General features: G+C 41.3%; 2 protein-coding genes across 3 annotated transcripts; one reads left to right on the top strand and one right to left on the bottom strand.

The window, feature by feature from the left end:
* Positions 1–2633: 2633 nt before the first annotated feature.
* On the bottom strand, positions 2634–5093 carry LOC114449094 (fibrous sheath CABYR-binding protein). Of its 2 annotated transcripts, XM_028426451.1 has the most exons (5): positions 4565–5093; positions 4207–4261; positions 4016–4127; positions 3688–3931; positions 2634–3612 (listed from the first exon to the last, which is right to left on the bottom strand). In XM_028426451.1, the coding sequence occupies exons 1-5, from the start codon at positions 4856–4858 to the stop codon at positions 3532–3534; spliced, it is 786 nt and encodes a 261-aa protein (XP_028282252.1). In that variant the 5' UTR covers positions 4859–5093; the 3' UTR covers positions 2634–3531. The 2 variants fall into 2 exon arrangements, with proteins under 2 accessions (XP_028282252.1, XP_028282251.1); XM_028426450.1 differs by having other exon boundaries at positions 2634–3931.
* A 4353-nt stretch (positions 5094–9446) lies between these two features.
* Positions 9447–12357, top strand: LOC114448010 (acyl-coenzyme A thioesterase THEM4-like). The gene is made up of 6 exons (XM_028424610.1): positions 9447–9881; positions 10259–10448; positions 10683–10845; positions 11105–11215; positions 11672–11796; positions 11893–12357. The coding sequence occupies exons 1-6, from the start codon at positions 9756–9758 to the stop codon at positions 11934–11936; spliced, it is 759 nt and encodes a 252-aa protein (XP_028280411.1). The 5' UTR covers positions 9447–9755; the 3' UTR covers positions 11937–12357.
* Positions 12358–13044: the final 687 nt, after the last annotated feature.

The following is a 13044-nucleotide window of genomic DNA, read 5'->3' as shown; positions in this document are numbered from 1 at the left end:
CATTTAAATATATAAAAAGATAAACATTTGAGTAAGCCCAATTATAATACAATTTTAGCATTTCTAAAATCTAAATAAAAGCAAGAATTGTGGTGTGATAGTAGAGGGTAACATTATAAAACTAACATAATAAATCTAATCTATAAACTAAGATTTCTTTCAACAGCATCCACAGGTGCAGGCTACATCCTTTATTTGATGAGATGGCATCAACACTTCTATCCTCTCTAAATGTTGCATTTCTAAACTGGGTCACTGAGAGGAGATGCCTTGTGTTGTACTTCATACAACAATTATGTAATTCTGACTGTAAACATAAATAAGAATTTTATTTAAGCTTATCAATAATTTGATTTGAAGCTGAAATCATTTAATTGGAGGCTCAATCTCTTCTTTAGGTGAGGACATAAAGTGTTTTGAACACTTGGAAAAACTAAGAGTCGGGCTGACCTCTGGCTGTCAGTATGACCTCAGCATGTCTGCACACAGGCAGTGTGGGGCTTTAAAACATGTGCCGAATTCACATGAACTGATAGATGTGATGGTTGTGGGTCATCATTTTGTTTTTAATTAAACAGACGCAGCTGGGCCATGCAGTATAGAGTGAAACTAAAAATGTATCCAGAAAAACTGCATTCATTCATGATTGAATGATGATGATGAAGACATCAGTTCTTTGTCACTATTATGTAATGATGCCCTTCTATGAACATCTAACCGCGTCATCAGTGACAAACAGCATGCTATTTTTAACACAGCTACATACTATATTTTATATTTCTGTAGAACTGGCCCACTCCACGTTATGAACAGCAGACCTCGTTTGTGACATCAGTCAGACTGTCCCTGTGTGCTGCCTCCTCTCCTGGTATGACGCTGACCTTGTCGGCCTATTGGGGCGGAATGATAGCCCTCTGATTGCCTAATTGTGAGCCTGCGGGGAGTATTTTAATTTCGAACAGATGGAAGCCAGTGTGAAGCAGAGCGAGGGAAGACAGGATGATATACTATACTAGAATACATGTACTCCAATGCTTTTAATGATTAAACAGGATTTACATTCACTCAGTGCCCTTAAGATCCTAAAAGGAAAATCATTTACCTCCAACTCAGTCATCTCCCAGTTTCCCCTCATACAGAAAGAATAACAGATTTTTTAATGTGTTGATCAATCTGAAAGAAGCCACAGATGTCACAGTGGTTATGCACCTCAGTCTTTTTCCTCATGTGAGAGAATCCACATCCGCAGCCAGTAAAGCACAGTGAGACACTGAACATGACGTTTCTGTTCTAGATAGAATCTGGTTTATTCAATTACAAATAAATCTTAGCTTCATTACTTAAATTAAGTGTTATGATGCTGTTTTTATTCATTCGCCTCTGCTTCACTGCTTAACAACAGAACAAATACTTGACCATATAATAGCGGTGTAAAAAGCATTATTCTCTGCATCTGTGATTTTCTTTACAAAAAGTCATTAATAAAAATAAATAAAAAATCAACTTTATTTGAAAACACACACACTTAATGAAAACTGTACAGCTGGAGCTTCACCAGGATAACACAGTGAAGTTTATAGAGGGTGACAGACGAAGGCCCGGGCTTCTGTGATTGGTCAGAGCTCTGGCTTCTCCACCTCTCTCTCTCACACAGACCCAGAGGCAGGGTCAGTAAGAAAACAGAGGCAGACAAGGTTAACTGTGAGTATTCAATACATACCATATCTCTGCCTTTCCAGTGTTAGAGGTGGGGGAGTTATCTAACCAAATTAAAGGCCAAAAGCCCAAAAGATACATGCCGACTACTGAACTGCAGGACAGTCTCTTGCATTGTGCCACTTGATTATTTGCAATGTGAATCTTTTTGCATGCAGTCAAATTTTACTCAACATTGTATACCAGGTTTGCTGTCCGAGAAGCCGACTCAGAGAAATGTGAAGTTACAGCTTTTATACTGGTGGGGTAAAGGGTGTGTGTGTGTGTGTGTGTGTGTGCCGGTAAATGAATTATGAATTATGAGAGGTGTTGCAGGTAGGGGTCAGGAAGGTATCTTACAAAGGCAGGATAAGAGTTGCGGTAGTTAACAACAGAGAGTAGCGCTGGAAACAACACTTCCACCACCAGGGGGTAGAGGATAGAGTTCAGACCTTTTTTTGTGACAATATAATAAGGAATATAAGGTTTATTAACCAACACTAATCAATGGGGCAGACAACAAAGGGTGCATATTAGATGTATATTAGCAAATGATGATCAAAGCAGCCGGATTGTGACTGAGATTTTTCATCAATGTACAACATAACAAAAAAATATCTGTAAAAAGTTAGTTATAGCTGTTCAGAGAGCAGGTTTCTTATCACGTCTCTTGTTGATCTTTTGTTTCCGTGTTTGTATGCTTTAATGATTAGCTGACCAGGATACAGGTTAGTGTGATTTCACAACCCTGCATCAGTAAGGCCCCACACCCTATCCATTGTGTACTGTGTGTGGATCATTCTGACACACTGACCCCAGGTGAAATGAAAGTGAGACTGCTTTTTGGCTGCATTGTTTTGCATACTTGAGTTTTCCATAAAGCTACATTTAACCAAACCTTAACTTTCTATTTAGGAAACAGGTGCACGTACACATACTTCCATTAAGGTTACATTATCATTTAATGCTTTGCAAACATAGGGGCATTCTTTTTTGTTAGTTCACAGCAGTGTATTATTACAACACACTGAATTTCACATCTACCACCATCATTACACAATGAGGAAAACCCGTCTGTCTGCTTATAAAGGTTTCGGTGACTGAGGGACTGACAAAAAAAAAGCCAAGAATGTGAAACAGCCTAGATAGGAAAAACATTTGCATTACAGGGTTGTCTGGTTTTTTTACAAAAGCATTTTATATCAACAAACAAAGAACATCTACCAGGCCCATGCCAACATTTTCCTGAAGCAGAAACGGCATATACTGTGATACTGCAGTGTGTTTACATAGACAGGATCAGGTTTTGAAGGATCCTGGTTTTTTGTTTGCACATGCTCCCTGGATATGGATTATGATGTGCTACCTGCAATATTCTAAAGGTGACCAGGATAGTGTTGCATTTAAATATCTTTGCCTGAAGAGAAATCCAAACATATACAGCCACAAAGAAACTTTTATTACATTTTGTACACTGTGGGAGAAAGTGTGGAAATATTGACCTACTACAGTCTACCTGGCAGACAGTCACAGCTATTTAAGTTGCACCTTTATATTGCTGACAGCCCATTTGAATGAATAGCCATTTAATGCTTGTAAACATCACAGGTGACAGTCGCAAATAGTAAACGTAATAACTAACTGATCATTTATCATCTGTGTCCAGGCTTCTCTGGGTCCTATTTACACTTCTTATACAAACAGGATCAAAACCAGGATCCATGCAGGATGCTCATGTTCATGCAAACACACTCAGTAAAACATGCTGAAATCTGGATTCACAGTTACTTTGCCTCAGACTTGTCCTTAAGGCCTCTGCTTTAGGCTTTTACTATTTTAGGCTTCTGCTTTGGGCTCCTCCTGTTTTGGGGCCTCTGCTTTGGGCTCCTCCTGTTTAGGGGCCTCCTGTTTGGGGGCCTCCGCTTTGGGCTCCTCCTGTTTGGGGGCCTCCGCTTTGGGCTCCTCCTGTTTGGGGGCCTCCGCTTTGGGCTCCTCCTGTTTGGGGGCCTCCGCTTTGGGCTCCTCCTGTTTGGGGGCCTCTGCCTTCGGTGCCTCCACTTTGGGCTCCTCCTGTTTGGGGGCCTCTGCTTTGGGCTCCTCCTGTTTGGGGGCCTCTGCTTTGGGCTCCTCCTGTTTGGGGGCCTCCTCCTGTTTGGGGGCCTCTGCTTTGGGCTCCTCCTGTTTGGGGGCCTCTGCTTTGGGCTTCTCTGGTTTCACTTCAGCACCACACAGTTTACTGTAAGAGGATATAAATGTAGTGAGTGTGTAGATGTTATGGGTGTGAATAACTTTGCAGGTTTATATGTAGAAGTAATCACACCTGTCTGATGGCGATTGCTTCAAATAGTTACACACTGGGCTCTGCGCTGCAAGCTTCTCTTTCAGTGCTTTCTGTTCCATTTTCCAGGTGTCTACTTCCTTTTCTAATTCAGCTGTACGTGACATTAATATCATGAAATTCTGGATTTTACCATTAAAAACTGACATTGAGACCCATAAAATGTGACTTACCTTTCAAATTATTTAATTCCGTCTCTGCCTTTGCCAGCTGATCTGTTTCCAATTTCTGTGAAAGGAAAACTAAATCTCAATTTTGCAACACATTTTTAAAGAGTTAATCTGGTTTTTAACCTTAAAACATTCTTTGCACGGTAAGAAGTCACCTTAATGACCTTTGTGCAAACAGCTTATAGTCAAGAATCTCTTAAAAGAAAATTCCCATTCTCCCTCATAAAACCATAAGAGCCATCGAATGTAATCATTTACACACACACACACACACACACACACACACACAGAGAGAAAGCACAAACAAAAAAGGACTAATGGCTGCTGTATGTGTGTGTGTCCTTGCACTTTTTCTCCACACCTGGTCTCCTGTGCATATGTCCACATCTCCCTTCGCCTTGTCTGCTTTGACCTGGACCATGTTCACCTCTTCCTGCAGTGCGCCCTGCTCGCTCTGCGTCTTGTCCAGCAGGTTCTGCTTCTCCGCGCTCTCCTTCAGATACTCTCCCAGCACATCGTGGGTCACCCGCAGTTTGATATCTTGGAATCTGTTCCTCTTCTCCTCTATGTCATGTTCCCTTTTTCGTAACTTAATGGTTCCCAGCAAAGCGACTGACACGACTAAAGTTAGAGGAAGCAACACCTGTACTTTCATCCTTGGACGGGAGCTTTGCGCGTTCTTATGTGCGGGGCTTTGTCCTTAATGCTGATGTCCTTACAGTTGTTCCCACAGCTGTCACAACGACGCTTTTTTAACTTCCATGTGTGATTCAGTGATCAGATACACACTGTAAACCTGCTGTGTTCCTGTCTGTTGAGCTTAATCAATGCAGAGCCTGGTTCACCTGGACAGGACTTCATCAGTGTGAGCTGCTGCGGTAGAAACACGCCCCCCTCCCCTCTTCCCCTCCCCCCCCCCTCCTTCCTGCATGCATTGTGACGGGTTGGCACAGATCACCTGTTCATGTTCCGCTCACCTTGAGCGCACTGTGTAACCTTATGGACAAGTCAAATGTGACTGCAGATAAACATGAAAGATTGTTTGGTATCTGTGAGAATCTGTCTACAAAGTGCGCACATAGCTGCGTGCTGCAGTCCTTAGTTTTGCAATCTTGAAAACATTGCGGAAGAATGTTGATCTTTTTTTTTTAAAGAAGGTTATAAGAATAAAATTCAAATGAACACACAGGCGGATGTTAGGCTCAGAGAGGTAACACAATCCCGATGCAAATAAGGTGTTTGTATAAGCCTGGTAAATGCGTGCGGAGCAGACGCGGACGACTAAACATAAAAAGCAGGTTCTTCGTCCCGCCCAGCCAGTTGAACAGGTAGATCAGGTAACAGGTGGCGAGCCACGTAGAAGCACCGGACTCCGGGGCACAAAATAGGACATAGAAAAAGGACAAAGGGTGATTATCTGTGGCCCTCTTCATTGATCAGGTGGTCTTTTCTCAGCCAAGATGAAGGTGGCGGTTGTCCTAGTCTGCCTTAGTATGGCTGTGATGGTTGGCATGATTTTCCAGACCGTGACCCAGGAGTTCAAGCTGCATACACTAAAAGCCCGCATGGCAGAAAACTCAATGGAAGTCAAGCGGAAGGAGGACGCCATCATCGAGGTGAAGTCTAAAATCACTGCTCTAAAGACGTCGCTGTCGTCCGTCAACACCAAGATCGAAGAATTGAGGAAGAAGAAGGCAGAAATTGAGAAGTCGACGCAGGACGTTGACAATGGTCTACAAACGTGCAACAAAAACAAGGTGAGGCACACACACACACACCTGCAGCTGCTCTTCTATTTGAATGAGAGATGCATCATTTCAGAACATGCACCAGTTTATTTTACATTTCCACTTGTGTAACGCTGACAAATACCTTCACCTTCCTTATGTAGGAGGACGCCATCAAAAAGAAGGCTGAAATGGCAGAGGTCATGATCAAAATCAAAGGTAAAATGAATTATGAGAACCATAATTAAAAGTCTTTAGATGTTGTATTGAGTTTTATTGCTTTATCAATCAGGCTTTATACCTCAGTGTGTTTTTATAACACTAAATCTAAAAACTGGTGACAGCTCTGCCTGCTCACATCTGATATATGCACTGTTGTGCACCCTTGACATCCATTAAGTCTAATGTTGACTGTTACTCTGCTCTTTTGAGACTGAGAGGTACAGACTTTTTATTTGTTGATGATCAGTATAATGCGACCAATGGAACCAATGCCAGGTCCATACTGCAGACCTGTAATATTAACCTGCAACTTGACAAGTGGAGAACCATCATAACACACATTGGCTTTGCATATTATTTATTATGAGCTAAGGGCCACAGGCTTGTATAATAAACCATCTCATGTCTGCTCCGTTAGTATTTAAAGATATTTACTTTGCTAATTGGCTGATGAAGTAAATTTCAAAGGGCTTGTTTGCCAGCCAGGTCAACCCTGGTGGATGAATGTCATACTATCTATGGATGGTCTGCCTGGTCTTTTTTTTTTTTTTACTATTTTATTACTGTAATTTGTTTCTATTATTTGTTTTAGCGGATCACGAAGCAGCTAAAACTAAAGCTCAGGAGGACATTAAGACCTTGAAGCAACAGATTTTGGACAGAGACACATCTATCTGTGCTTATGCAGATACAACCAAGGAGGAAGCACGGTAAGAACACAAACAGGAACACAAACACCTTGTGTGTGTGTGTGTGTGTGTGTGTGTGTGTGTGTGTGTGTGTGTGTGTGTGTGTGTGTGTGTGTGTGTGTGTGTGTGTGTGTGTGTGTGTGTGTGTGTGTGTGTGTGTGTGTGTGTGTGTGTGTGTGTGTGTGTGTGTGTGTGTGTGTGTGTGTGTGTGTGTGTGTGTGTGTGTGTGTGTGTGTGTGTGTGTGTGTGTGACTCTCAGCTTCAGTTGCCTAAAGACTAAAATTCTTCATTGCATTCTTGCTTTTGCAGGAAACTGTGTGGGGTTGAAGCAACAAACTAGTAAACTTAGAAGTGCTTCTCAGTGACTGAACATTTTCTAAGTGAAGCATACAATGAGTCAAGGTATATGTTTTGTTTCTGTTATTGCTGATGGTCCAGCTCTGCTTGTTTCTTATGAGAAGGGTTGGTTTAAAATGTCTGTACATTCTTTCGGGCATGTAATGAGGGGAAACGGGCTGTGTTGTTGTATATATTTTTTATATGGTTATGTTGGTTTGGTTGGAGCTTCAGTTTGTTTCTGTAAAACTCTGACACTTACTTGTGTTTACAGGCATCACAGATAAATTTGCTGTCAAAGGTATTACCGGTACTTAAATTAGCTGCCGGGCTGCTACATGAACCATGTTGTTTGAGGCAAGAACACTGTGTTTGGTATTGTCTGAACCATGATAAAGACTGCATGACATGTCATAACCAGAAAAGTCCAAGCTCATCAGTATGATATCTGTGCAATCCAAAAAATATTAACATGTTCATTAATAAACATGAAGTGAGTCATTTTGTTTGAGATTCAAGGTTAACCCTGGGCCTTATTTGCCAAGTTAGAAAACTTAGTTAAATTGTGCTAGTGTACAAATCATTGTATTTGTTTGACTTTTGGGGCAAAACTCAAATAATGTTCCTTCAGTTGTGTGTTCCTCTAGCTCCCCCTAGTGAAGAACTGAGGATTGAGGCCATCTGCAATCTTTCATACTTTTACTTGAGTGCACTGAGCAGTTATTTCTCTCTCCTCTCTGTATGAATAGATCCTATTGGGATGAAGTGCTAGCAGCAACACTCATAAGTGATTGTTACAAGACTTGATCCAATAAATAAAATCAGGATATTTTAGTGCTGTTTGTGAACATTTGTCTTGCAGAGCATTTTATTGTAAGAGAGGATACAGTGTGTCCTTTAGCCCTGTTATTGATATATAGCTACTAGAAAATCCAAATTCCATTTTGTGTTGCTTCTTCTTTATCAACTGTCAACAAGAAACATAGTAAGTTATAACAACACTAGCAGCTTTAAGTGAGTCAAATTGTTTTTGTTTTTTTATATGCAAACGAAGTACACTGCTCAAAAAAACAAAAGGAATCAAGGATCAATGTAAATCAAAATTATTAACCCATAGAGGTCTGGATTTGGACCCATACTCAAAATAAAAGTGGAAAATCACATTACAGGCTGATCCAACTTAAGTGGAAGTTCCTCAATGCATCAATGCCTTCATCATGCAGGAACTGCTGACACACTTCAGCCACATGAGGACTAGAATTGTCATGCATCAGAAGGAACCCAGGGCCCACTGCACCAGCATATGGTCTCACAATGGGTCTGAGGACCTCATCCTGGTACCTAATGGCAGTCAGGGTACCACTGGCTAGCACATGGAGGGCTGTTCAATCCTCCAAAAAAATGCCTCCCCACACCATTACTGACCCACACCAAACCGGTCATGCTGGTGGATGTTGCAGGCAGCAGAACGTTCTCCACGGCGTCTCCAGAGTCTGTCACGACTGTCACATGTGCTCAGTGTGAACCTGCTCCCATCCGTAAAGAGCACAGGGCGCCAACGGTGAATCTGCAAATCTTGGTGTTCTCCATTAAGTGCCAATTATCCTGCGTGGTGTTGGGCTGCACAAGCCCCACTTGTGGACGTCGGGCCCTCATGGAGTCTGTTTCTGACAGTTTGAGCAGAAACATGCATATTAGTGGCCTGCTGGAGGTCATGTTGCAGGGCTCTGGCAGTGCTCCTCCTGTTCCTCCTTGCACAAAGGAGGAGGTAGCGGTCCTGCTGCTGGGTTGTTGCCCTCTTACGACCCCCTCAACGTCTCCTGGTAACTCCTCCATTCTCTTGACACTGTGCTGACAGACAGCAAACCTTCTTGCCACAGCTGTCATTGATGTGCCATCCTGGATGAGCTGCACTACCTGAGCAACTTGTGTGAGTTGTAGACACTGTCTCATGCTACCTCTAGAGGTGAGAGCACTGACAAAATGCAAAAGTGATCAAACATCAGGCAGAAAGGATGAGAACAGAGAAATGGTCTGTGGTCAGCACCTGCAGAACCTCTCCTTTATAGGGCTTGTCTTGATAATTGCCTCTCATTTCCACCTGTGTATCCTCAACATTTCTGAGCCTTATCTGTGCATTATACCAACATTTCCTCAGTTACTGGACATTCAGGTTTTGTATAAAATGCCAAAAAAATTGGTTGCCACTCTGTCGCAGCCAATCATAATGCTGACTGTCAAACATGTGACCTAAATGAGGCGTGTCTGGGCACCCTCGTGCCGGAAGTTGACATGTCTGCTGATAGTGACAGATGAAAGTCACCGGTAAAACATTCGCGGTGAGACTACAGACTGAGCAGCCGGCCCTACTGTATTGTTTTGTTTTCCGGAATATCTGTACACAAACATGTGTTAAACACCTTTAAAGTATTCTACTGTTTTACTACAGCGACAGTGTTCTGTTACCGTGCTAGCTAGCTAGCATAGCAACTACCTCGTAGCCCTCTACGGCTGTTGTTACACCATCGTAAAATAACAGGCAGCTCTTTCAGATCAACTCAGTTTAAACATAGTACAGATGGCAAGGACTCTTTGTCGAATATTTAAGGGCTGCCAGAGCATCTGTTCTCTCCCACTAATGAAGACTCGACTCCACCCGTCTGCCAGCGTCTTATTGAGGACCGTCTGTGTGCGGAGGATGTTGGTATGTATGTCCGTCTGTAGAATGACCTGTTCTGAGGAAAGTGCTTGAAATCCCTGGTGGGGGCTTTGTGAATGAGTTTTTGTTATGCGTGCTAGTTGTTTGGTGAATTTATGCTCCTGTCCATCCAGGAGTTTCCCTATTGGTGTGACTGCATCCTGTCCCACAGCTGAAAACTTGGGTTTTGGCATGTTATATTGCATCATTAAAAGTAGCATCTATATTGGTAACACTTGTGATTGACATAACTCGAGGCTGTAGTTTGTAGTGGTGTTGAAATGCACTGCAACATAGCTGTTTTAGATGTTTTGCCCAATTACACACATAAGTAAAGTAAATCCTGAAAATTGAGGATTATAATGGATTTGCTTGTGTTGCAGACGCTGCCATTACCCTTTTCACCCAAGGCCCGCGACTTTAGTCTGCCAAACTCCTCATGGGGAGCAGAAATGAGGCAGTTGTATGAGCATTACAACAGCCAGTGTGAGGAGGAGATGAAGGGAGAAGAGAAACAGGACTGGGCATGGAAGAGACTGCCAAGCTACAATCGTTCTCTCAAATATGCTACAGGTACAAATGCAGACATCCTTTCTGCTTATCCATTTTGTTTATGAAGAAGAACAGTAAAAACACAGTGCTGCTTTGACAGGACAACAATGTTGTGGTCAGTTCTGTATCCCTCCTTTGGCGAGTTTCTGTTAAAAAGGAAAAAAGAACATTTTTTATATCTCATATATGTTTTATTTTTCTTACTCCGGTTTGTATCATCACCTACACGTTGTTTTCTTGTTTTTTCCTTACTAGGTGGAGTGTATCTGAGTAAGATAATCCAGTCAAAAGCTCGCCTTTTTACCCGAAACATCAAAGAGCCTGGGGCAGCCTTTGAGTATGTCCTCTTTGTTAGCAAAGATGAGCAAAAGTGTGTGTGCATTTTTCAGGCTGGGCACCTACTGGAGGGCCCCCCGGGGTAAGATAATAGTTATTGTTATCCTAGTTTGTGTATAAACATCATAACAACACAACACTGGTTACTCAAATTTGATTCAATGACCTTGGTTTTTTGATTCTGCTCCCTCCCTCTCTCTCTCTCTCTCTCTCCAAATTTCATCTCTTCCTCCCAATTATCAGCTTTCCATAAAAGTTTTTTGCTAGTTTTAAGTAGTATATATATATATCTATCTAACAGTTTAAATTGTTGGCTAATAGGCCTGTTTGTGTGCTTCCAGACATGTCCACGGGGGGGCAATAGCCACCATGATTGACACTGTGACAGGAACTCATGCTTCTGTGCTCTCTGCGCCTGTTATGACTGCCAACCTCAACATCAACTATCGCAGGTAAAGAAGAATCAGTTTTTATTAGCAAACAATGATTTACTTAAATCTACTCAAACAGAGAGTTTAATAACATTACTAACCAAATCATTAGCAGAATAATTAATAAGTTTTATGTTCTGTGTTTTCTTATTTGTTTTAGTAGAAATAATTTAGTTGCATGTGGGGAAATTCAAATGTGCTGTCCCTGTGTAAGACTGCAGGCAGCACACAGACTGTAGGCATCTGCTCTGAGGTGGTTTACTGTGGACTGACATTGAATGATGATACATAAATGCTTCATGTCATTAATTAAATGTTCAGTACTCTCCGATTCAGTCAACCAAGGACCAGTAATTTAACCCATGATACCCAAAATGGTAATATTGCTGTACCTCTCATACCTGCTTAAGGGAGTTAACCTTATAACTTAACCTTTATAGTCTGGCCAGTTCTAACGAACCTTTGTCTCGTCTCAAGGCCCATCCCACTGGGAAGTACAGTATTGATTGAATCTTCTCTGAACAAGACAGAAGGTAGAAAAGTCTTGATTTCATGTAAAGTGACCAGCACCGATGGCTCCAAACTGCACACAGAAGCAACAGGTAACACATATATACAACATGTCTGATGGAAAACTGTTGTTGCATCTCCACTTTTTGATAATCTCTTGTGTGTTTGCTTTTATGCCTCTCGTGCAGCACTGTTTGTGGCGATCAATGTTAGCCATCTTCTGGGAGGGTGACTCAATGCTGCAACCTACTCCAAACACTCAGCAAACAGAGGCCACACTGCGTGTATGTATGAGTGTGTCTTTAACTTGGAGTATTTTATTTTTTTTACTGGATTTTTGTACATATTTTCTAGGAGAAAGTTAACTTAAAATGACTTTATTGGTCTTTTATTAACTACTAATAACTGTTTCAGCAATATATTATTTATTGACAAAATGTTAAGGGTTATTTATTGTAACTTTAACAGTATTATTGGTTTTATCTAACAATGGGGCCTTTTGGAGAGAGGTTAATGCTTGAATAAACATTTCCTCCAAAAAAGCCTTACTTTTTAAACGTGTTTTTTCTATCTATCTATCTATCTATCTATCTATCTATCTATCTATCTATCTATCTATCTATCTATCTATCTATCTATCTATCTATCTATCTATCTATCTATCTATCTATCTATCTATTGCACATATTGACATATTGTGTAGGTCTTCTAACATGATAAACACATAAATAAAACTAATTTTCAATGCATAGTAAAAGTCACAATGTATAGGTGTGATTAAGGTAAAATTATATTTGTTATCATTCAGAGCCAAAAATAAGACCTCAAACTACCGTAATACCAAAAGGAGTTTTCAATGCACTTGATGGATGTATGTAGCTGTTTTTACAAATTATGATAAGTTTTGTGTGTTTTTAACATTACACGTGTGAGTTTTGATTTTCAGGTGTGGGTTGCTGACTGTTACCCCGCTATGTGTTGGATGTGGTTTTAGTTGAATGGGGGCGTGAATTAGCATCCTGTGAGAATATTTTGCGACTTACAGTGGAGACACAAGCAGCTTCAGACTTATAATGACCATAAATAGAAAAGTGGCATTTTGTTTTTTGCCTTGAGCCTTTAAACATGTTCATGTACATTTGGAAAAGGCTGAGGCGTGCCACACTCTGCCATAATAAGTAACGCTGTCCACATCACAGAGATCTGTGCTTCTCAGGCAGCTGCTGCAGACCACTGTGCTCAAAAAGATATGCTTGTGATATTTCACCGGAAAGTATGTAGGGCACTTTTTATGCTTATAAATATACTGAATTTACGACAGGCTGAAGGCAGCGTGGAAT

The sequence above is a fragment of the Parambassis ranga genome, chromosome 16 (genome assembly GCF_900634625.1).
Source record: "Parambassis ranga chromosome 16, fParRan2.1, whole genome shotgun sequence".
Taxonomy (NCBI): Eukaryota; Metazoa; Chordata; class Actinopteri; family Ambassidae; genus Parambassis; species Parambassis ranga.
The sequence above is the reverse complement of the archived record's forward strand: the minus strand, read 5'-3'. Positions and strand labels throughout refer to the sequence as shown.

Bases quoted from the DNA above. Each gene is read 5' to 3' on its own strand.
- LOC114448010 (XM_028424610.1), top strand. From the start codon at position 9,756: ATGGCAAGGACTCTTTGTCGAATATTTAAGGGCTGCCAGAGCATCTGT. The intron at 11,216-11,671 runs GTAAAGAAGAAT...TCTCGTCTCAAG, and splicing joins CTCAACATCAACTATCGCAG to GCCCATCCCACTGGGAAGTA. The intron at 11,797-11,892 runs GTAACACATATA...CCTCTCGTGCAG, and splicing joins ACTGCACACAGAAGCAACAG to CACTGTTTGTGGCGATCAAT.
- LOC114449094 (XM_028426450.1), bottom strand. From the start codon at position 4,858: ATGAAAGTACAGGTGTTGCTTCCTCTAACTTTAGTCGTGTCAGTCGCT. The intron at 4,128-4,206 runs GTAAGTCACATT...TGTCACGTACAG, and splicing joins GGAATTAAATAATTTGAAAG to CTGAATTAGAAAAGGAAGTA. The intron at 3,932-4,015 runs GTGTGATTACTT...ATCCTCTTACAG, and splicing joins AAGCAATCGCCATCAGACAG to TAAACTGTGTGGTGCTGAAG.